The sequence below is a fragment of the Solanum dulcamara genome, chromosome 8, assembly GCF_947179165.1.
Source record: "Solanum dulcamara chromosome 8, daSolDulc1.2, whole genome shotgun sequence".
In the NCBI taxonomy this organism is placed as follows: domain Eukaryota; kingdom Viridiplantae; phylum Streptophyta; class Magnoliopsida; order Solanales; family Solanaceae; genus Solanum; species Solanum dulcamara.
In genome coordinates this window covers 6,320,746-6,346,107 of record NC_077244.1, presented here as the reverse complement: position 1 = coordinate 6,346,107, position 25,362 = coordinate 6,320,746, and the positions used below count along the sequence as shown (strand labels likewise).

At 32.1% G+C, this 25,362-nt stretch overlaps 1 protein-coding gene across 4 annotated transcripts; it reads left to right on the top strand.

The window, feature by feature from the left end:
- Positions 1-57: 57 nt before the first annotated feature.
- Positions 58-23,498, top strand: LOC129900796 (scarecrow-like protein 14). 4 transcript variants are annotated; one of them, XM_055975847.1, is made up of 3 exons: positions 71-480; positions 21,412-21,876; positions 22,421-23,498. In XM_055975847.1, the coding sequence occupies exons 2-3, from the start codon at positions 21,423-21,425 to the stop codon at positions 23,428-23,430; spliced, it is 1,464 nt and encodes a 487-aa protein (XP_055831822.1). In that variant the 5' UTR covers positions 71-480; positions 21,412-21,422; the 3' UTR covers positions 23,431-23,498. The 4 variants fall into 4 exon arrangements, 3 of the variants coding, with proteins under 3 accessions (XP_055831822.1, XP_055831823.1, XP_055831821.1); XM_055975848.1 differs by lacking the exon at positions 71-480 and adding an exon at positions 20,560-20,661 and having other exon boundaries at positions 21,412-21,867; XM_055975846.1 differs by lacking the exon at positions 71-480 and adding an exon at positions 20,560-20,661.
- Positions 23,499-25,362: the final 1,864 nt, after the last annotated feature.

The following is a 25,362-nucleotide window of genomic DNA, read 5'->3' as shown; positions in this document are numbered from 1 at the left end:
GATTGGTAGTTAAACTAACTAATTAGATTAATACTCAACTTGTATATATACTGTTAATTCATTATATTAAGAATAGGTGAAAGTAATACACTGAATATTATTTTCTCTCTACATTTCTCTCATCTCTCTGCTCTCTTCTATCTTTTCTTTCTCTTCTTCTTCTTGAAATAAGTAAACGTATTCATCAAGAACACTCAACAGTTTTACATTGTTATATGGTATCAAAGCTTTACGCACTAGTAATCTTGGGAAATTCTGCATGTAGGCCTGAAAATGGAACATGCACCAAATTAAGATTCCTTTCCTGAATCAATGTGGAGGCATAGGGAAAGAGTCAATGCAGTAGTACTGTCTTGGATCATGAATTCAGTGGAAAAAGAATTGTTAGGAGGTATCATGTATTCTTCAACGAAAGATTTAACAAGATAAATGGGTCGAGAATTTTCAACCTGCACAAAGAAATTGCAACTTTGGCTCAAGGTACTACATTTGCATCAACCTATTTCTCTAGATTGAAAAATTTGAGACATTTATTCCAATTTCTAGCTGTAATTGACAGAATTCAAAAGAGTATGTAGCTCATTTGCAGAAAAAGGAAGTTGTTCCAGTTCTTAATGGGTCTGAATAAGTCGTGTAATCAGACTAGAGAACAAATTTTATTGATGTCTCTTATTCCTTCAATAAATCAGGCCTATGCAATGATCTTAAGTGATAAAAGTCAGAAATCTACTATAATTAGCTCTGGAATTATAGGGGCTAACCTCGGTTCTTTAGGGAATATAGATACGACAATGTACATAAGAAACTCTGGGGCTTATTCTGGTTCTAGTTCTACAAGTGCTGGTCCCTCTAGATTCAAGATAAAAATATAACTTGCAATGTGATTTCTGCAAGATGCAGGGGCATGCCAAAGAAAATTGCTAAAAGTTGGTTGGATATCCACAAGATAGGTTTAAAAAGAAGGGGTATGGAAACTTAAATGGCTCACAAAGTCAGTACAATCAGAACAAACAAAACACAAGTGCAACATACAATGCCATCTCTGATGAGCTTGGACAAATTTAAAGTCAGGATTCAGAACAAAGTCAGTACGCTAACAAAGGCAAATAAATTCAGATTTTTGGTGTTGAATCAAAAATGCAGGGTAGACCTATCCCATTCACTAAGGACTAGTATGAGGAGGTTATCAATTTATTGAAAAACAAGCCTGATACAGCCCTATCAGCTGCAACTATAGGTGTTAGTATAACTTTATTAGCTTCTATCAATTCTCAAGAATGAATAGTAGATACTGGTGCTACCAATCATATGGTAGGAGACAACAATATGTTGGATCCTTCTATTGTCAAAGAGGTAGAAAATTCAAGAAAAGTATTCTTTCCTAATAGAGAAATGTCTTTAGTAACACATATTAGATCAAGTACGGAGTATCATTAGTAATGTGTTACATCTTCCTCAGTTTCACTTTAATCTCATGTCAGTGTCTAAGGTGACTAGAGAGTTAAACTGCTCAGTTAGATTTTTTTCTGATTTCTGTTTATTTCAGGATCTTTATAATTTGAAGGTGAATGAGATTGGTAAGAAAGAAGGTAGTTTATACATCCTAATGAATCAAGCATATTAGTACAGTAGAAGATTGTCTCTAACCACAACAACTAGTAAGACAACTGTCAACTCTACTGAAGACATACAACTGTGGCACAAAAGGCTTGGTCATGTGTCTACTAGTGTCTTAAATAAATACTATTTATAAGTACAAATAGCATAGCACAGACATTAAAGAAATGTATTGTTTGTTGTTGTTTAAAACAAACTAGACTGACTTTTCTTAGTAGACTGACATTAAAGAAATGTATTGTTTGTTGTTGTTTAAAACAAACTAGACTGACTTTTCTTAGTAGTAGTATCAGTACTAGTTCTGCATTTGATTTAGTACGTATGAACATACGGGGACCTTACAAAGTTGGTGCATTTGATGAAAATAAATATTTTCTAACAGTTGTGGATGATTGTACTAGAATGACATGGGTGTTCTTACTCAAGTTAAAGTCTGATGTATGTGTGGTCTTACAACAGATTCTTACTTATGTTAAGACTCAATTTGATAAAACAGTTAAAGTCCTAAGAACTGACAATGGCACTGAGTTCATGAACTCAGCTTGTGCAGATTTTTTCAAGTCTCTGGTATCATACATCAAACAACTTATGCTTATACCCCTTAGCAAAATGGAGTTGCTGAGAGGAAACACAGGCTCATACTTGAAGTCATTAGAGCTCTCAAATTCCAAAGAAAAATTCCTATAAAGTTCTGGGGTGTATGTGTTCAAACTGCAGTATACTTGATAAATAGAATACCTAGTACTATAGTTTATAACATGTCTGCGTATGAGAGACTATATAGCAAGAAACCTATGCTTTCACACTTAAGAGTTATAGGACACTTGAGCTTAGCCAAGAATTTACAAAAACAAGGTAAGCTGCAGTTATGGTCAAAGATATCAATTCTGTTAGGATATTTTGGTACACAAAAATGGTATATACTGTTTGATGTTCATGGAAAAAAGTTATTTGTGAGCAGAGATGTTGAGTTCAGAGAAGACATTTTTCCATTTAATCAAGGTACTCAACAAAAAGAAGTCTTCTTTCCTACAGTATCTCCTGAGTCTTACATATATAGTGAACCTATAGAGGGGGAGGTTGGTAATCAACCTCAGACTTTTACAGTTGAAAATGACACAACTAATACTGAAGTTGTTCAGACTAGTTCAACTAGTTCTGAACCTCAGGTTACTCAACATAAGTCAACTAATGTTGAGCCTGCAAGAAGGTCAACCAGAGAAAAGAAATCCTCCTATTTGGTTGAAGGATTTTGTATCTCTCAACATTCATCAAGACACACCTTATTCCATCTCCAAGTTTGTGGCTTATGATCAGTTGTCATCTAAATATTAATGTTACTTGTCTTCTTTTTCAGTTGAGACAGAACCAGCAAACTACCATGAAGCTAAGAAAGATCCCAAGTGGATTGAAGCAATGCAAAGTGAAATAGATGCATTGGACAACAATAATACCTGGGACATAGTAACTCTACCAGAAAGAAAGGTTTCAATAGGTTGCAAATGGATATTAAAGATTAAGTATAAGGCATCAGGGGAGGTAGATAGGTTTAAGGCAAGACTAGTTGTCAAAGAGTATAGTCAAAGAAAAGGAATTGATTACCAAGAAACTTTTTCTCCTGTTATCAAGATGAAAACTGTCAGAAATGTATTTACCTTGGCAACAACAAATCAGTGGCATGTTCATCAAATGGATGTATATAATGTTTTTTAACAAGGAGACTTAAATGATGGAATGTACATGAAACTTCCACAAGGATGTCATAGCCAGGGGGAGAATAAAGTATGTAGTGTTATGTCGGAAAAAGACGGTTTAAAATTAATTTTAACTTTGTAGAGAGAAAATCAATTTTAGAAAAAAGAGGAGTCGTCCCTTAATTTTTTAAAGAAATTAAGAAAACTTAATTTAAAAGACCCTAACAGATTTAAGTCTTAAAAATTCAGAGAAAAAGGTACGAAGTTCTTATTTCCACTTTGAGAAGGTGTTAAGCATTCAAAGTGGCCGTTAACGCGCGGTTATCCGACGATTTGAAAATTATTTGACTAACTTTTAAAAATATTAATTTAAAAGGAAACGAACACTTTAAAATTATTTTTTTTGAAAAAAAAATGATCAAACTTAAACATTGAAAATAATATACATGTATAAAAAAAAGTAAAGTTTACCAAATGTCTAAGTAAAGGTAGAAAATCATCTAAAGAGTAAATTAACATGAATTGGTTTATCTTTAGGGGAATCTAATTAAGTTAAAACAAATTAAAATTAATATCTAAACAAGCATAAATAATACAACAATAACAACCTAGTGAAATACCACAACGTGGGGTCTGGCTAAACAAGCATAAATAACATAAGTAAATAAATTATTACAACCCGAATTAATATAAATAAATAATAAATAACACATGAAAATATTGTCCGACACTTAGTTTCTGTACGCCTGGACTAAGCTGTTAAGTCATCTACGTTTTGGGCCTTAAGCACAATTTCACTGTATATATCGCAGCTATATACACATTGTATATCGTAATATATATACTGTATACAGTGTATACAATTTTATTTCTGTATATCAAACTATATACACACTATACCACCTGTTTGTTTCCTGTATCTGTTGTATATTACTGTATATCAGACTATATATATACTGTATATCAGTGTATAGAACACAGTTTTTCACCTGTATTCCGTGTATACAGCCCAATATCAATATATAAATCATGAATATTACCTTCTTTTCTATTTATCAACTTTCCAACAATTCAAACCAGATGATGGGAAACTTAAAACTCAACGATATGCAACGATGGGGTCCAAAGATGGACTCAAATTTATATCACATGCACCAAAATAAAATTGCATGAGCATTTACTTATTTTAAGCTAAACCAAGAAACATATCACGATATTTTAAGTTATCAAATTGATGAGCATCCTAGAAGTGACTAACAACATGCATATATGTGGACAAAGGAAAGGAAAGAAGAAATATATTCAAGTAACTAAAGAACACGGATTTAATATATATGCTATACTAGCTCAAATTTTAAATAAAGAATTAAATCAATTAGGTCATGAAAATTCTAATTGAATAATAACTTTAAGCATATTTTTGTTATCTAAATCATGTTAAAAGAAGAAATTAAAAACATAAAAATCTATATTGTCAAAGAAAACTATTTGGAAAAATAATGAACAAAACTAAGATCTTTCATGAAATAATCCTAACACATGATAGTTAATTAATTCTAATACATGCTAACTATAAAAAATGTCTATCATTAATCTAATTATTCTTAATATATGCTAACTAAAAAAAATAAGACTACGAATCAACTAAATATAAAACATCAAAATAATTAAATAAAATAAAGCTGAGAAAGATTTTACCTCTTTCCGGACAACAAGACTGAAGACGATGAGCGGAAGACAACTTCACTATCACCCAAGAGCTTGATGGAACTCCAATCTACCAAAAAAAAAGATTAAAAATTTAGACTCGAACCTTCGTGGGTTCGACGTTAAAAGAACACTGTTCTTAGCCTAAATTTTGACTTCAATCTCCTATTTTTCTTAAAGAAAAATATAGATTGAAATCTAAAATTTTCACAACTTTTAGGCTGGAGACAAGAGTCCAAAATCCTAGCCAAGTTAAGAAAATTTCTAACTTTGGGGTGGCTAAAAAACCTCTCACTTCTTCTCCCTTCTTAATAAGAATATGAGCGTTTATATAGGCTCCAAAAACTTCAAAATTTCTTGCAATTTTCGATGTAGGAGATTGATTTTTTATTTTTATTTTTTAGAAAAAACTAAAATTTTCACAAATGCAAACTATAATTAAACTAATCTAACTAACATTGTATTTAGTTAAAAATAAAATCTTTTTGAGATGATTTTTGAATAACTACATAAATAGTAATCAAAGATATATTTTATAGAAATATTTATATTGTACTAAAATTTATATATAAAAAAAATAAAATAGTTAAGAATAACATGAAAATATCTTTGTTTTTTATAAAAGCTAATTATTTCAAAAAATGTTTGAAATTCAAAGAAACTCGATAGCTAATTTGCGTTGTGGAGGGTCAAAATTGGGTGTCAACATATAGGGTAAGAAAATCCTTGTATGGTCTAAAACAAGCACCAAGACTGTAGAATGCTAAGCTGACATAAGCATTATTAAAAGCTCAGTTCCAATAAAGCAAATTTGATCATTCATTATTTACAAAGAGAACCAACAAAGGGCTAACAATTGTATTAGTATATGTGGATGGCATGCTCATTACTGGTAGTAGTTTATAATTGATCAAAGAAACCAAAGGGATACTGCAATAAGCTTTCAAGATGAAAGACTTAGGAGATCTGAAGTATTTCTTGGGCGTAGAATTTGCAAGGTCTAAGGAAGGGTTCTTGATGCATCAAAGAAAATATATACTTGAACTACTTGAACTCATCTCAGAAACATGCTTAGCTGCTGCTAAATCTCCTATGACACCTATGGATGTTAATATCAAGCTCACATCAAGGAAATATGATGAGCATCTGTGAATCAGTAACACTTAGGACCCCTATACAGATCAAGGCTCATATCAAAGACTAATCGGTAAGCTTCTATATCTTACCATGACCAGAGCTGAGATAGCTTACAAGTGTACAAACACTAAGCCAGTTTCTACAAGATCTCAAACAAACTCATATGGAAGAAGCCCTATGAATTGTAAGGTACTTGAAACAATAACTAGGAAAATGAGTACTACTGTCAAGCAAAGGAAATCTAACGATGTCAGCCTATTGTGATGTTGATTGGGCATCTTGTCCTATGTCAAGAAGATCAGTCAGAGGTTACCTCATTAAACTTGGCAATTCTCTCATCACTTGGAAATCAAAGAAGCAAACAATTGTATTCAGAAGCTCTGCAGAATGTGAATATAGAAGTATGGCTACTACTCTATCTGAGATAATCTGGTTAAGTGGACGACTGAAAGAATTGGGAGTAGAACTTAATCAGCCTGTGAAAATCTATAGCGATAGCAAAGCAACCATGCAGATTGTGTCAATCCAGTTTATCATGAAAAGACAAAACATATAGAGATAGATTGTCACTTCATAACAGAAAGGATTGTGCAAGGGTTGGTTTTACAAAATACATTCCAACACAAGAGCAGGCTGTAGACATTTTGACTAAAGTACTCACTAAAGCTCGACATGAATATCTATTTTCCAAGCTAAGCTTTCTAAATATTTTCACTTCTTCTCATACCTAGCTTGAGAGGAAGTGTTGAAGGCCGAAAGGAATAAAAGGGCAAGAGTGTCATTTCAAGATTAAATCAAGTAATTAGTTAAGTTTGTTAGGATTGTGATTGATAGTTAAACTAAATAATTAGTAGGTAGTTAGATTAATACTCAACTTGTATATATACTGTTAATTGTATTAAGACTAAGTGAAAGTAATACACTGAATATTGTTTTCTCTCTACATTTCTCTCATCTCTCTGCTCTCTTCTATCTTCTCTTTCTCTTCTTCTTGAAATCGGTACACGTGTTTATCAAGAACACTCAATAATTAAAAATTGTAACAATATTACATTTGAATTACGTTTTAAGAAAAAGAAATATTTTTCAATGGAGATCCATGATATGTTTTCTAATGACATGGGAATTGGGACATGAAAGAAATAATGTGTTTGTTGGCTATATTAAGGCCTTGATTGAAGATTTATGTTGAAGGACCAGAGGTGTCAAATGACTTAGCCGATCGAGATGAGATTGGATATCACACTGATCATGTGACATCTATGTACTTCCGTAATAAAAATACGTTATGACACGTGTGGGATCTAGTCTCCATTATTTCAAAGTCATAAAAGGCCATTTTTTCGAAATTCATAAAAAGGTTGCTACTCATTTTCTCTTTTATCAACAAAATACACTGCAAACTTTTATCTTTGAATTGGTCAAAGAAAGTGGGTAAGTTTGGTGAACGGAAGAAGAGTTCTTTCACCCTTATAAATAAGAGCTTCAACTCATTGTTACAATTACACCAATTCATTCCATCATCTATATATAAGAAAATAATTTGTGAAGAAAAATAGAGTGTGAGCGATATTTTAGTAAGGTGGTAAATCAAAAAAGTGTTATTCTTTTTGAGTGTGTGGTAGTCATTTTTTGAGTATTGTACATCGTGACTACACGGTGTAAAAAATTTTACTATAGTGATATCAGTTGCTCTTCTTGGCCCGTTGTTTTTTTCCTTATTTAAAAGGATTTTCGGTAAAATTTTTGGTATTATTATTTTTCCGTTTTATTTCATTATTTGACCATAGATATTTTTTTGTTACTCCACGTTTTCCTAACAAACTATATTAGAGCAAGATTTATCTAAGTATGCTCTGTGGTTGCAGCACAGTCTGAACTTCAACATCAGAAAAGATTTACTTTGATTTACAATAGCTATAATTTTGGGGGGAAAATGATGGAAGCCAACACTAGTAGAATAATTACTTTGAATGATGTTAATTATGTCATTTAGAAGGAAGAAATTGAAGATTTGTTTTATGTCAAGAATTTTCATCAATCAGTTTTTACCACTGTAAAGCTTGATAATAAAACAGATGAAGAGTGGAATCTGTTGCACAAAAAATTGTATGAATTTATTAGGCAATAGATTGACGATAATGTGTTGAACCATATTTTTGGAGAGATACATGCTCGTATCCTTTGGGAGCATCTTAAAAGCTTTATGCTCGAAAGGCTGGGAACAACAAAATGTTCTTAATAAAGCAAATGTTAAGTTTAAAATATCATGATGGTTCTCCGATGACAGATCACCTGAATAATTTTCAGGGAATCATGAATAAGTTATCTTCTATTGGCATTAAATTTGACGAAAAAAATTCAAGACTTGTTTCTAGTTCGTTTCCTACCAGATTCTTAGAAAATATTTAGAACCTCGTTGTCAAATTCTGTTCTAGATGGTATGATCTCTATGGATTCCGCCAAGAGAAGTGTCTTGAATGAAGAGATGAGAAGAAAATCTCAAGGTTCTTCTTCATTGGATGTCTTGGAAACTAGCTCGAGGGAGAGAAATAAAAATCATGGTTCTCAAAATAGAGAACATAGCAGGAGCCAATCTAGAGGCAGACTTAAGGATATTGAGTGTTATCGTTGTGGCATGAAAGGGCACATAAAGAAGTTCTGCTGGAAATTGAAGAGGGAGAACAAAGACAGAGAGGATAATAAAGAATATGACAATGAAAATTACCTAGCCATCGTCTCCACCGAAGATCTTGTTACAGTTCTTAATGCGGATCTGATAAATATTGCTTGTGATGAGTGAAGTTGGGTTGTAGACACTGGTGCCACATCTCACATGATATCAAAGAAGGATTTTTTTCTCTTCCTATACTCCTGGTGACTTTGGAACTTTGAGTATGGGTAATGAGACTGTATCTAGGGTGGATGGTGTTGGTACAATTTATTTAAAAACTAGTGTTGGAACTAAACTAGTTTTGAATATTGTAAAACATGCACCCGATGTTCGTCTGCACTTAATTTCTATTGGTGTTCTAGATGATAAATGATATGTTAGTACCAATGGCGGTGGAAAGTGAAAACTCATTAAGGATTCTTTAGTTGTGGCTCGTGATAACAAAAGTCGTGGTTTATACTGGACTAGAGCCGCCAATATGGTGAATGCAGTTGAGAGCGATAACTCTTCAACGTTATGGCACAAGAGGCTTAGCCATATTAGTGAGAAAGGACTTAATGTTCTAGCCAAGAAGAAATTATTGACAGATTTCCAAAGTGCTAAATTAGAAAAGTGTGAGCACTGCTTGGCTGGAAAATAAAATAGAGTTTCCTTTAAGTCTAACACTCTTTCAAGAAAGACGGAGTTGCTTGAGTTGGTCACTCTGATTTATGCAGTACAATGAAGACAAGAACTCTAGATGATGCAATCTACTTAGTCACTTTCATTGATAACTGCTCAAGAAATCTTTGGGTCTATGTCTTGAAGACTAAAGACCAAGTGTTGGGTGTCTTTAAGCAATTTCAGCCTTCAGTTGAAAGAGAAACTGAAATATATTCGTACTGATAATGATGGTGAATATTGAACTTGACGAATACTGCAGCATCAAGAAATTACACACTAGAAGACTCCTCAACTTAATGGGTTGGTTGAGAACATGAGCAAGACCTTGATGGAAAGAGTTAGATGTTTACTTTCTGAAGCAAAGTTGCCAAACTCCTTTTGGGGTGAAGCCTTATTGACCGTTGCACATGTTATTAACTTATCTCCTGTTGTTTCTTTGCAAAGTGATGTTCTAACAAAAATCCATTTTTGTGGTGCAACAAGAGTTTGTATTCTCAAATGATATCAGAGGTATTTGCATGTATTGTGGAAATTCCATTTTCCAAATAAAGTTTGGTATGGCAAAGATGTTTCTTATGACCATTTGAGAGTATTTGGTTGCAAAGCTTTTGTACATGTGTCGAAAGATGAGAGGTCAAAGTTAAATGTCAAAACAAGGCAGTGCATCTTTGTTGGATATGGCTTTGATGAATTTGGTTATAGGCTATATTATCCAATTGAAAAGAAGCTTGTGAGAAGCCGCGATATCGCCTTCATGGAAAATCAAAACATTGAAGATATTGACAAAGTGGAGAAGCTAAAATATTCAAGTTCAAATAGAGTAGTCCATCTTGATCGAGTTCCTCATACAAGTGTGTATGACGTTGGTGGACTTGATGATCATGGTGATGCTCAGAATCAAGTCTCAGATCAACATGTTGAGATTGATGATAACAATTGTTGACACCCAATTTTGGCTCTCTGTATTCAAATTAACGTCTTAAGACGTCTTGATTGTTAAATAATACAAAATATAATATTTTACACATTTTTTTAATTTTAATTTTTTTTATTAATAATTTATCCTTATTTTAGCATTTTTCATGATTTTTTTAAAATAATTTATGGATAACCATTCTTAATTTCGTAAATAATAAGATTCTTATCAATTTATTATTATTATAAATTTTAATAGTCACACTATTTTTACATTCATCTTCAAACGTACACAACATAACGTTATAATTTCTTTTTTTTTACAACACAATATATCTTCCAAAATATCGATTACATTTTTTGTGTGTTACATATCTATACATATATTATTTATTTATTAATGACTAGTTAAGTCATTTTGAGAATGATTTCTCACTCATGTTCAACACTTAAATCAACACAAGAAATAAAATAACTTTTTTTAGGATTTTATCTGTTTATCTTTTTTAATTTCAATTATAGCTATTTTTTTATAACAATTCATTAATTTGTATTTTTACATTCCATTTGTTATATTTGTTCATATTTTTAAACACAGACATATACTAAATTACTCAAATATTTAATTAACTCGTAATTTTGAATCCATAATTTTGAGCCCATAATTTTATAAAAGGGGGCCTCTTCTTTTCAAAGAAAGTGGCCCCACACCATTTTTTTTGGCTTTCTTCTCATTCACACGGCATCAAAAGCCATAATTTCACCTATCACACAATTCCTCAATTTACGCACATCATCACAAAAAGCTAAAATAAAACCAAAATTGCACCTACCTCACAATTGACTTTTCTTGATATGTATCAATAACCCCAACTGTATATATCTTGATATAAGTGGTACAATGAAGAAAAACGTTTTGGGGGTTTCCTTTCAAGTACCCTTTAATACCCAAAACCCCACACCCATTTTTAATCATCTTCTCCAACCACTGCAAAATCTTAGTGTTCTCCATTCCACGTCACCATCGCCAGTGAGCTAGCGAGCTTCGAGCTCGCACAACCACAAACTAGACACTTTTCACTTCCTCTTCAACAACTCCATCAGCCATCAAAGAGCTCCAAATCGGCGACGAACCAACGAGTAAGAAGCTCCGATGAACCAACAACTTGAACCTCCGAACTCCGGTGAAACAACGGCCAACGACACCACTGTATAGTCTTCTCAAACTCTCCTTTTTTTTTCTTGTTTATATTTTATTTAGTCACTGATATTGTTGGAATCTATTCGTAGTCAAACTACGATAGCATGTATTTGCTCCATTTTATCATGGTTATAGTAGTTGTGCTACTATTTTCACGATTTTGTCCTAAATTTTTGTGTTAAAGTGATTGACTATTGCTATGTTATGATTTGCCATATTACCCTCTATGTTGAACTATTATTATATTATTTATATTGAATTATGCACGTTATGGCCATTGTTTCACATTTAAAATTAATTTTGTGATGTTTTGATCTTTAATGATTATTGTCATTTCTTATTTTAGGTTATAAATTTATTATATGTTTGTGGGTTGAGTTGATTTTGTTCATGAGATTGTGGTATTTTTCTGTTGGAATCCATCTCCTCCATAATGTTTCATCATGTGTTTGCTTTGTCTATTTATTCTTGTTTATTTTCATTCATGTCTGGCTATTGTTATTTTTGTTAAAATTGATGGCATGCTCCACTTTTATTACTTTTGTTTAATTTACAGATTTTGTTCTCTACCAACTTTTATTAGTGGTTGTTGCTCCATTCAAGATCTTGTGTTTATTTGTTTGGAAATTTTTTATATATCTTATTTCTGTTACAATTATTCCATTTATTAACATTTCATAAATGGTGAGCAAACATTTTTTTTTTCAAGAAGAACCAGTTTAACATTGAGAAACTCCACTTCTCAATCTCTATTATTTGCTATGTTTGGTTTTTGTCCATTTTTTTAGCGTAGATTGTTGTTTGACTGCATAATGGAGTTTTAATATTTATCAAATTGTTAGTACTCATGTGTTGTCTAGTCATGTTTTTTTTTGTAAAGTGATACAAGTGGGTAAATTATTAATTAATTAATTCATTTGATTATTATGTTGAACACGTTAGTTGCTAGGATTTAATTCTTTATCTTTCATTTTTTATCATTTGTTCATCATTATTATCTTTGTTTATGTTCTCATATTCTGAGTTGATTAAATGATGATATTTAGAGAGCTTTCATGTGATTAATTAGAGTATTATTGATTGTTTAGTTGAAATTGGCCAATGAAAAGATCTCTCCGTCGATTTTTGAGGCCTCCTCATTTAAAGACGGAAATTTTAGTTTAAGTTAACATTATGTATTATATTTTTACAAATTAAAAATGGTCGATGAAGAAATTACCGTCGATTTTCAAGGCCTTCCCATGTTAATAAGACGGATTTTATTTTTGGTTATTATTATTATTATTATTATTATTATTATTATTATCATCATTATTCATATTTATCCCTTACTAACACTTTTATCAAGTCTTTTACAGGTACTCAGAACTGCTTCCCGAGGAAGTTATTCGAATTAAATTCGAATAATATTTTAATTTATTATTGTGTATATTATTGACGTTAGGCAAATATTAGGCCGTTCTTTATATTATTGGTTTAATTTACTCATTATGTATATTTTATTATATATTTGTGCAATATTTTTATCTCCTCAATTTAAAAAAAAAATTAAAAAATAATGAGTTCAGCTGGGACCCGCAGTTGTGGATTCTAAAGGATACTAATCCTTCCCTTCGGGATAACTTGAACCCCTTACTTAGGATCCATTGGCTTCGTAGACATTTTTTAATAATTAATTGGTTTTAATTATCCCAAATTATGATGATTCCTTAAATTAAATATATTTCTTTTAAAATCTCTTTGAACAATTGAATTGATTTTTTACAAATCACCACGACATTTAATAGGGATGTAACACTTATTATAGTTACACTTCTGAGCCCACTATATAATAAAATTCTATTTTTTGTAATTTACATATAGACACACATATATTTTAAAATTATTTTGATAATAATTTATTCATTATTAATATTTTACCAAGTGTTTGTATAGGTATTCAGAGATATTTTTCGCAAATGATATTCAAAATTATTTCTCTTTTCATATGATAAAAGATTTCTTTGTTCATATTAATAAAGGGCTATTCTTTTCTCATATTTTCATACACATAGTTGACGATAATATACATTACTCACTTAGTACATACTCTTTTATACATATATTCTTATACAACTTTAGTGCATATTTCTTTATATATATGTGTGTCATATTTGCAAATAATAATTTTATCTCCTCCCTTTTTGATAAATTAAGTCTAGTCGGGTACCACATTTTGTGGATTTCAAAGGATGCCTAACACCTTCCCTTTGGAATAATGTAAACCCTTTCCTAGAATCTAAATTGGTTTTTCGCAGATTGAAATATGAGTCATACAAGTCACGCATCAAATAGATTTTCCTTATTTTCCTTAATAAATTAGGTGGCAACTCTATACAATAATTAATCCTTTTAGAGTCCATATATTGTGCTTTATCTAACCTCGGTTAAAAATAGGGCATAACAACAATGTTATTGTTATTGATGATGCTCCAACTCATGAAGTTGTGGACAAATCAAATATTCTTCTTAGAAGGTCTATAAGACAATGTATTATTTCCTCTCGTTATTCACCTAATGAGTATATACCACGCACTGACGGAGGTGAACTTGAATGTTATGAGGAGCCCATAGAAGATGAGCATAAGTATCAATGGATTGAAGTCATGCAAGATGAGATGAAATCTCTGCATGAGAACCACATTTATGAGTTGGTGAAATTGCCTAAGGATATGAGAACTTTGAAGAACAGGTGGGTGTTCAAAGTTAAAATTGAAGAACACAGCTTAAAGCCCAGGTATAAACCTATATTGGTTGTTAAAGGATTTGGTCAAAGAAAAGATATCGAATTTGAAAAAATATTTTCTCCTGTCATGAAAATGTCCTCCATTCGTACAGTTCTTAGTTTGGCTGCTATTCTTAATTTAGAGATTAAGCAGGTGGATGTGAAGACGAATTTTCTTCACGGTGACCTAGAAGGGGAGATTTATATGGAACCTGAGGGCTTCAAAGCAAATGGTAAAGAAAATTTTGTGTGCAAACTCAAAAAGAGTCTTTACGGGCTAAAGCAAGCTCTGAGACAGTGGTATAAAAAGTTCGAATCTGTTATGAGGTAGCAAGGCTACAAGAAGACTTTCTCAGATCATTGTGCATTTGTATAAAATTTTATGACAATGATTTTGTCATCCTCTTGCTATTTGTGGATGATATATTGATTGTGGGCAGGAAGACTTACAAGATTGATGAGTTGACGAAAGACTTGTGTAAGTCTTTTGCCATGAAAGACTTGGGTCATGCCAAATAAATTTTGGGCATGAGGATTACTCGTCTCAAAAATGAAAGGAAGATATATCTGTCATAAGAAAAGTACAGTGAATGTGTACTGGAGCGATTCAACATGAGAATGCTAAGTCTGTTAACACAACTCTTACTGGTCATATGAAGTTGAGCAAAAAAATGTGTCCTATAGCTAGGGAGGAAAAAGAGAGTATGACCAAAATTTCATACTCCTCCGTCGTTGGAAGTCTAATGTATGCAGTGGTATGCACTAGACCTGATATTGCTTACGTAGTTGATATTGTCAGAAAGTTTCTCGACAATCCAGAAAAACAACATTGGGAAGTTGTAAAGTGGATACTCAAGTATCTAAGAGGAATCTTAGATAAATGTTTGTGTTTAGGAGGATCAAATTCAATTCTAAAGGGCTATACAGATGTTGATATAGCAGGTGACCTTGATAACAGAAAATCCACTACTGAATATTTGTTTACTTTTTCAGGAGGAGTTATATCATGGCAATCAAAGTTGTAAAAGTGTGTTGCACTGTCTACAATTGAAGCTGAGTATATTGCGGCTATTGAAGCTGGCAAGGAGATGATATGGCTTAAGAAATTCCTTCGAGAGCTTGGCTTGCATCGGAAGGAGTATGTCGTCTATTGTGACAGTCAAAGTTTAATAGATTTGAGCAAGAACTTCATGTACCATGCAATGACGAAACACATAGACGTGAGATATCACTGCATTCAAGAAAAGATAGAAGATGAATATATACAGGTTGAAAAGATCTCTACAAATAAGAATTCTGCAGATATGCTGATCAAAGTGGTAACAAGGGACAAGTTCGAATTGTGCAAAGAACTTGTTGGCATGAGCTCTCTCTGAGAAGATGAAGATACCTCCTTCTAGTGAATGGAACTAGAGGGGGAGATTTGTGGGGTCCAGTTCCCATTATTTCAAAGTCATAAAATCCCATTTTTTCCAAAGTCATAAAAATGCTACTGCCCATTTTCTCCTTTGTCAACAAAATACAGCTGCAAACTTTCATCTTTGAATTGATCAAAGAAAGTGGGTAAGTTTGGTGAACGGAAAAAAAGCTCCTTACCCCTATAAGTGAGAGCTTTAGCTCATTGTTACAATTACACCAATTCACAGAGAAAAAATTATTTAGAGAGATGTGAGGTTTCCATAGACTATATATAAGAAAATGGTTTATGAAGAAAAATAGAGTGTGAGCGATATTTTGGTAAGGTGGTAAATCAAAAGAATGTTATTCCTTTTGAATGTGTGGTAGTCATTTTTTAAGTATTGTACTCGTGACTATATAATGTAAAATTCCCCGTGCCTATACAGTGTAAAATTTGATATCAAATGTTCCTCTTGGCCCGTGATTTTTTCCCTTATTTAAAAGGATTTCCACGTAAAATTCTTGGTGTCATTATTTTCCCATTTTATTTCCTTACTTTAATCATATATATTTTTGTTTTAATCCGCATTTTACTAACAACACGTACATCCTATGGACCTACATAGAGCTTGATGTATATTAAGACTATTAGTTTATGTACCAAGTTGGACCTAAATATCTTTCTTTATAAAAATATATTATCTTATAACACCCTTATTTTGCATCTTTTTAACTTATCCTAACACCATTATCCAATGAAACAAACAATTGTAAAATTGTAAAATTCTTGAAATTAAAGTGGACTTCCTTCCTTCACTAATATAAAATTTGGTTTAAGCCGAAAGTAGGAATGCGCGTTCGGTTCTTCGGTTAGATTTTACTAAAGTTTGATTTAATTTTTTGGTGTTTGGTTTTAAAAAAGTGTGCATTATATTTCAAATCAAACTAGATCAGTTCGATTCAGTTTTTTCAATTTTGATTCGATTTATTTCAGTATTTTTAAAATAGTTTTTTGGTACAATTAACTATGATTATTCTATATATGGCTTACTCATTAGTCAAAAGAAGAGATTGATTTGTTGAGTCCAGGCATGACATTTATATTTCTTTGGTGAAATTTATCGGGTACTTGATAGAAGTACAATATTGGTAAACTATTTTTACTATGTCTTTGTTCCAAATTAGTTATTTAGGTAATCTATATCTTTTTCACGCTATTCGATCAGATAATTTCAATATTTCATAGAGTAATTTGAAATATATAAAGACTAGAAATATAAGTACTAAAACTCAAAAATAAAAAAAATAGTCTTTTGTAATGAAAGCAAGAAACTTCATTGGGTGAAGAGAGCAATGGAGAGTGAAGAGTGGCGAGGGAGTGAAGCCTGAAGGCAGAGGGGCAGTGGGGTGAGCAGTGACCCTAAATTTCGTTTAATTTAGGGCTCTAAAATTTGGGCCAAATTTAAAATGGGTCATTTGGGTTGGATAAAAATTAAAATATTTTGGATCAAAATATATAATTAATATAATTTAAAATATAATATTTTAAATTTATTTAATAAAACTTCGGTTCTTTGGTGCACCGTGATTTCGTGACCCTTACACCGAACACCAAATCGAAGAACCAAAGTTTCTGGAAAAAAAAAAAGAACCGACACCAAACTGAAAAATCTATGAATTGACACCAAAAAATTGAATTGGTTCGATTTTTTAATTTTTTGATATTTATGCCCACCCAACCAAAAGCATTCCCTATCTCTTTCAATCTCTAGTCATTACTTTTGTCACTTTTGGAATTTTTAAAATTTTAAATATGTAATGTTCAATGATCAAGTTAAAAAAGCAGGTTTCCTAATAAAAATAATATAAAACCAAAAATAAGCTCCTAATTGAATTTGAAATCTTAAACTTCTATAGAGACAGGAGATAAAAGAGGAAATTACCCCATAAATAATTGTCACCAAATATGACTGCTACTGGTTATTAGTTACATGATTACATGAGATGGAAAAGCACAAAGAGCTTTTATTCACTAAACAATTATAAAAATAGTCTGATGTAAAATTTAAAAGAGAAAAACATAATATATATATATATATATATATATATAAAGAACGCTAATTTCATAGAAATGACATTTGCCAACAATTTCGTTGCAATTATTGGCAGATAGGATCAAGAGGATCTAAATTTAAAAGTTGTGTTTAATATAATATAAAGTTATCAACCATTGTAATTAACTTAAACGAAGAAATAACACTTGCTTAAAATCTTCTCCAAATTTGAGCAACTTCTGAAAGGATGTTTATATTATATAAAAACCTAAAATTTAATAAAAGGTGTCATGTAAGGGCAGTTTCGGATATTAGAAAAAATATATTACTTAATTTACTTTAGTTACAAAATATTCAAAACAAGTGAAGTGAATGTAATAGGTTAAATCACAAGAAACGTTAATGTTATTACGACAAACCTGGAAAATTGTCTCTCAAATTATCCCTGCTAATTTTAAAAGAAAACAAGTAACATCATAGTTATATTTTACAAACCTCTCCAAATTTATTTATTTTTAGTTTCTCACTCAGTGTTTGAAGCTCCGATTAAATTCGAATTGCGCTTTATAAGGTCCATTTGAAGATAATGCTCCCAACAAAAAAAAATTCATACGCTAAGCTTGAATCCAAAACCTCTGATTAAAAAAGAAGCACTCTCAACAGGTCAAACCTTTCCAAAATATGTATGCATTATATCCCTTCACCTACTCCCTTTCAAAAGTAACATATAATATATATATATATAGTCATTGCTTATGTCAGTTGGTTTTCAATAGGAGTCATTGCTTATGTCAGTTTTGAAATTTTAAAATTTTCAATGATAAAGTTAAAAAAGCAGGTTTTCTAATAAAAAAAAAGAAAAAAATCAAAATTATTCTTTAACTATTTGAAATAGATTAAATATATCCTTCAATTATTTTTGAGTTCAAAATTTTCCCTCCCGTCTAACTATTAGGTTACTTCTATCCTTCCGTTTAACGGAATGAAATATAGCATTTCATATATATTAATTTACACCACATAAAATATTCACATAAGCACCTCATCCCAGTCCATCAATTAAAAGACTCAAATTCATCCCACCCTTTAAAAGATCCAAACCCACCACCCATTAAAAAACCCTAAATTTTCGTTCTTTAGGGGTGGGCAGAACTGAAATTCTCTCCCTCAAGGCTTTCGTTCTAGCTAGTGTTAAGTTTCTATTGCAGAGAATGTTACATTAGTAACCTGTTTGGATTGACTTATTTTTAAACAGTTTATAAGTTAAAAATTATTTATAAGTTAAAAAAAAAGTAGATACAGACCAATTTTATTTTTTTGACTTATAAGCTGTTTGCAACTTATAAACTACTTAAAATAAGTTCATCCAAATAAACTCAACTATTTATTAAGGCTTATTTTAAGCATAAAATAATTTTAAGTTGATCAGCCAAACACTCAAAAAAAACTGAAAATAGCTTATAAGTCAATCCAAACGCTCTAGTTTTACTCGAGCTCTAGTACACATGTCTTTGGATCATTAGATAATTGGTGCTTGCCATTACTTGAGTGTGCTATTTCCCTTCTAAGCTGGTATCAGCTCTGTGCCTATAAAAATTGTGGCATCCTTTGCCAAGATTTCTGGAAAATAATAAATAAGATACTCTTGACAAGGTACAGAAGGTGTTAAATATTCCTCTGCGAAGAATTTATATTTTCTATGAAGTGTATGAAATAAATGTTGGCGTAAAAGTTATACTACACTCACTAATCCTGTTTACGCCATTTTGGAATGGATTTCAATCTGTTGGGAGATAATTTCTTTTTCTGCCATATTTGCTGATCATTGCAGGGGTTTGCAAATTTAGGGTCTTTTAATGGGTGGTGGGTTTGGGTCTTTTAATTGATAGGAATGGGGTGGGTGCTTATTTGGACAGATAAGCCCTTGGTACTTGTCTAATCACACTGATAGTTGGGTGGGTGGGTGCTTATGTGGACATCTTATGTGGTGTAAATTAATACACATAGAATGTCACATTTCATTTCGTCAAATGGAAGGATAGAAGTGACCAAATAGTTAGACCAGAAGGGTAGTTTTGAGCCCAAAAATAGCAGAAGGATATATTTAGCCTATTTTGAATAGTTAAAGAATATTTTTGGCCCTTTTCCGTAAACGATTTTATATAATCGACTTGACTCAAACAAAAATATCCTTCATTGAAAATTTTAAAATTCCAACTGACATAAGCAATGACTCAAACAAGAATTTCCTTCAACTATTCGAAATAGGCCAACTATAAATTTTAAAATTTCAACCTGACAAACAAGAAAAGTTTATATAATTGATGCCAACTTATTTGGAAATGAAACATAGTCGCAATTGCCATTGTATCGATGTATTTAATCAGTTATAACATGTTATTTGTTATTTTAATTTATTTGTCTTACTTTCCTCTTTAAGTCAATTTCATAAAAAAAGAATTTTTCTTTTTTGGCAAGTTTTCAATTCTAATTTTTTCATCTCACATATTTAAAGTCAAAAGATTAATGAGTATTTTAATACATTTTACACATCTTTAATTTACTGCCACAAGATTTCAAAAATCTTATTTACTTTATTAAATTCCGTCCAAGTCAACATAACTTTTTTCATTAAAACTCCAATCTAAAAACTTTAATTAAATGTGAAAGAATCCGAACCATCGATTCTCCCATATGTTCAATTCCACTTAAACAATAAAGGCAAAGTCTTTGTAAAATCCTCCTATTAATACATGTATTTGGGGCCTTTGCCTTTCATTCTTTTACAAAAGAGTAAAACAACTCCTCCCTTTTCCACTTGGCATAGTCTGTCTGAGGTATGTTACTGGAACTCTTGCTATTTATAGCTAAGTTGTTAGGATTTTTTAAAAATATTTTTCAAAAATATTGTCGCATCCTTATTCGATACTTTAAAAGTGCACTATTTTGAAGGATTCGATACACACTTGATAATATTTTTGAAGACTCCGAACAACATAGAATTTATAGTTCAAGTTTGTTTGTTTGTTTGTTTGTTTTGCAATGTTCTGTTTCAGTTTTGAGTCCTTTCATTAATCATCTTTTCCTGTAATATTTGCAATTGGTTTCTTACATTTGTAGCTACGTTATAAATGTGCATGTTTTTTTAGGACATCAGAATTCTAGGGTGATTGTTTACCTTGGCGGATCTAGAATTTAAATTTGATGAGTTTAACTTTATGGTTTTAGTTAAAGTATAAAAGTAATACGATGCTTGGTAGATAGATAGAAAATAAGTTATTCAAATACAAAATTAATACTATGTTTGCGTAAAAATTTAGAAACATGTATAACTAATACATGTACAAGTAACGAGGGAATCTGAACTTGAGTATGGAGTGTTCAGAGTGTCTCATGCAGGTTAGAGGAATGAATTGGTTGTCTCCTTATACGATTTTGAGCAACTCCATTTGAATAAATTGTTGGTAATACCAACTCTAAAGATGGGAAATTTGTTCTGTTGCCATTGTTTCAGTAACTCTAAAAAGTCTTTTTACTTTTAGCTAGTATGTATTGATTCTTTTCCTTCCGTTCCTTCTTGAATGTAGATTTTAGTGTTATGGACAACAATTCTGCAAACACCTCTAAACTCGAGGATCAGACCGTCCTATCTAGCTTCGATCAACCGCTAAATCCACCAGATTGTGATAAAGACGAACGAAGCAACGAGCAATCAGCAATGTATGCAGAGGAGGTTGAGTTAACAGAAATGTTTGATATGGTTCTGTTGTGTACATATGCTAAGGCTAAGAAAGTTATCAATTCTGAGATTCCATCTGAAGTAGAAAAAAGTCCCAACAATGCAGCTTTGGACTTAAAGACTCTGTTAACAAGCTGTGCACAATCTGTTGCGTCTGGTGATCAAGAATCAGCAAGTGAAAAGGTGAAGCAGATACGGCAAGAAAGTTCACCAACCGGCGATACATATCAAAGGCTGGCCACCATATTTGCTGATGGCCTCGAGGCTCGGTTGTCCAGGGGCGGAGCTACATTGTTTAAAGGGGGTACGATTGGTAAAAGTAACTTTTTTTTAATGTACATTTATAAATTGTTGGCTAATCAAAAATTCGCATGTTCAGAAAATAGGAGTAGCAGAAATAAGGATGTTGAGATGAATGTGTGGGCATACTAGGAGAGATAGAATGAGGAACACAGTTATTCTACGTAAGGTGGAGTAGCTTTCGTGGTGGACAAGATGAGGGAGGCCTAGTGAGGAGGTGTGGGAGGTTGGCTATAGAGGGTATAAGGAGGGATATAGGTAGGCTGAAGAAGTCTAGGGGAGAGGTTATCAGACATGACATTGAGATACCTGTAACTTACTGAGGACAAGATCCTAGATAGGAAGATGTGGAGGTCGAGGATAATGATAAAAGATTAGTAGATAGTAGAGCGTTGGCGAGTCTCCTTATCAGTATTGATATTATTACTTCTCCTAGTATCATACTCTTTGAATTTAGAATTATATCTTGTTTTCATTGCTTCAGTCATCATATTATGTTTCTCCTAAAATCCTATCCATCACACTCTTTAACATTTTTTCTTGAATCTTCTTGTTAGAACTCCCGTCTCTGCCATTGAGCTTGGAAGGCACCGCCGTGCAGCCACATGCTGCCCTTACACCAAAGAGAATGACAAATGCTGCTGACAATCTAAAAGCATACCACGTTCACCTTTCGTCGTGCCCTTTCATCAAAGTATCAATGTCCTTTGCGAATAAAATGATCTTCCAAACAGCACACAACTCTACAACACTACATATCATAGATTTTGGCATCCGTTACGGATTCCAATGGCCAATACTCATCCAACATCTCTCAATGATGCCTCATGGACCTCCAAAGCTTCGCATTACTGGAATAGATCTTCCTCAACCTGGCTTCAGGCCAGCAGAAGGCTTAGAAGAGACAGGTTGTCGCTTGGCAAGATACTGTAAGCGCTTTAATATTCCATTCGAGTATAATGCCATAGCGATACAGAATTGGGAGAGAATTAAAATCAAGGACTTAAAACTTGGAAGTGGTGAGTTTGTTGCTGTGAACTGTCTTTTTCGTTTTGAGAATTTATCGGATGAGACAGTGGATGTGGAATGTCCGAGGGACGCTGTCCTGACCTTAATTAGAGAGCTGAATCCGGATATCTTCGTGCAATCTGTTACCAACGCATCTTACAATTCTCCTTTCTTCGTCACTCTCTTCCAGGAAGCCCTCTTGCACTACTCAACTCTATTTGATATGTTTGATGCTACATTACCCCGAGATGATCAACAAAGACTGCATTTTGAACAAGAACTTTGTAGGCGTGAGGCGATAAATGTCATCGCCTGTGAGGGTGCTGAGAGGGTAGAGAGGCCTGAGACATACGAGCAATGGCAAGTCCGTAATGTGAGGGCTGGATTCAAGATTCTTCCATTGAACCAACAAGTTATGAAAACATTACAGGACAAGGTAGAGGCAGGGTACCATAGAGATTTTGTGTTGTATAAGAATGGTAATTGGATGCTACAGGGATGGAAAGACAGGATCATTTGTGCTAGCTCTTGCTGGATTCCTCTACATAGGAGTTACTGAACATGTTCATTTTCCTAAGCCTGAACATGTAATTCACCTTTCTTTGTGTATCCCAATTTTATTGCTATTTATATGTATATAAAGGGGACACTTATCTAGTTATTGTGTATGTGGATGCTAAAATATAAACATACAAGAATAAAAGTGTTTGACTAAGTTTATAAGTGTACTTTTTGGGCTATCTAGTGTTTATAAGTCAAAAACAATAATCTTATAAGTTACTTATAAGCTGTTTTCAACTTTTTGAGTGTTTGACTGACTAACTTAAAGTCATTTTGTACTTAAAATAAATCACAATAAATAATTGAGTTTGTTTGGATGAACTTATTTTAATCAACTTTTAAGTTGAAAACAGCTTATAAGTCAAAAAATATAAGTTGGGCTGCATCTACTTTTTATTTTTGAACTTATAAACAGTTTTCAACTTATAAGTTACTTAAAATAAGTCCATCCAAACAGGCTCTAAGTCGATTATCCTCAACTTATGATTTTGCAGCATGCAAGCATTTTTGGTTTGACCAAGTTTTTTACAGATTTTATCCTTAATATCTTTTGTAATCTTTGGAATAATCCTCCTAAAATGTAACTCCTAGTTATCTCTATTCTATTTCCGTCATTTGACCTTTTTTTTGTTTTTTTTTTAATGTAAAATTACTTTTAAATTTATATATTTTATGAATAACTTTTAAGGACATTTCAATCTTTTTATCAAATGAACTAGTTGTTTATTATCAATTTTAGCACTTCTATCCAAATACATATATATGTTTATTCATAAAATCAGTTTGAGCACCTAATAATATTTTTTAAACACGTTATATTTGTCAACTATTTTTAATCGGCTGATTTAAATTGGTTGTATGATAGTGTTGAATTAGATCGAAATTCACCTCTTCATGAGAGTGAATTGCATCATATATGGCAAAAATTGCATTTGAAGTGCTTAGATTAAGCATAATATGGAGAAAAAAAAACTAAATTTGATATAAGGATTCATTAATAGGTGATTTAAGATTCGATATAAAGCAATAATTACTATAATACATTACAAAGATGAGTTGATTAACAACTGCAGGGGTTGCCAAGTATTTAGCATTAGCAACCAAAAAAAACACGTGATTGTGTAGATTTGACAACAAGAGGAGATTGCTCAGATGGTAAGCACCCTTTACCTTCAACCTCAAAGTTGCGGGTTCGAGTCACCGAGGAATAAAAAGGTGAGAGAAGATTAGTTCAAAGAAACCTTAAGTGAATGATTATAAAGTTGTGAAGAAAACGAGCAAATCATTCTTATCTCCTTATATACAAGCTCATTGTCATTTATAACTCTTATTCTTAGATTCCTCGAAGGTTTCTTTGGACTAACTCTGTCTTAAGAGCTCTCACTTTTTTGTTTCTTTAGTCACTTAAATCCGCAATTTCCATACGTAAAGTCATTGTTTTCAAAATGTAAAGACATTAAGGTCAAATCTTAGCATATTAAGTCTGGACATCAACTGAAAACGTGAAGTCTCTACATAACTAACAATGTTTACTGGGACAAGGTCCTAGCATATTCATGACTAGAAAGCTGAAATAAATGACTACGCCCCTAAGAGAAATGGAGGCTCACCAATAGCTGAATGAGTAATTGTGTTGCTCGATCATCCTAGATACCTGTGTCTGTATTATTAAAAATATAGCGGCTTGATAAAAGAAACGTAAGTACATATGAAACAAACTATATATAATATGGCAGCAGGAAACATGGAACATAACTAAGTAAAAAGGACAGCTCAAGAAGTCATATTTATATCATGTAAAAATCAAAGAGGCTCAAAACATCATTGGGCTCACTTGTTGTTTTTATCTTTCATCATCATTAAATTCAATAAAGGAGTTTCTTAGTTTAACAAACATAAATTCACTATATGAGCACATGAAATCTAATCT

Excerpts from the sequence above, each read along its gene's own strand:
- LOC129900796 (XM_055975847.1), top strand. The coding sequence starts at position 21,423 with ATGGACAACAATTCTGCAAACACCTCTAAACTCGAGGATCAGACCGTC. Across the intron at positions 21,877-22,420 it reads GTTTAAAGGGGGTACGATTG|AACTCCCGTCTCTGCCATTG; the intron begins GTAAAAGTAACT and ends TCTTCTTGTTAG.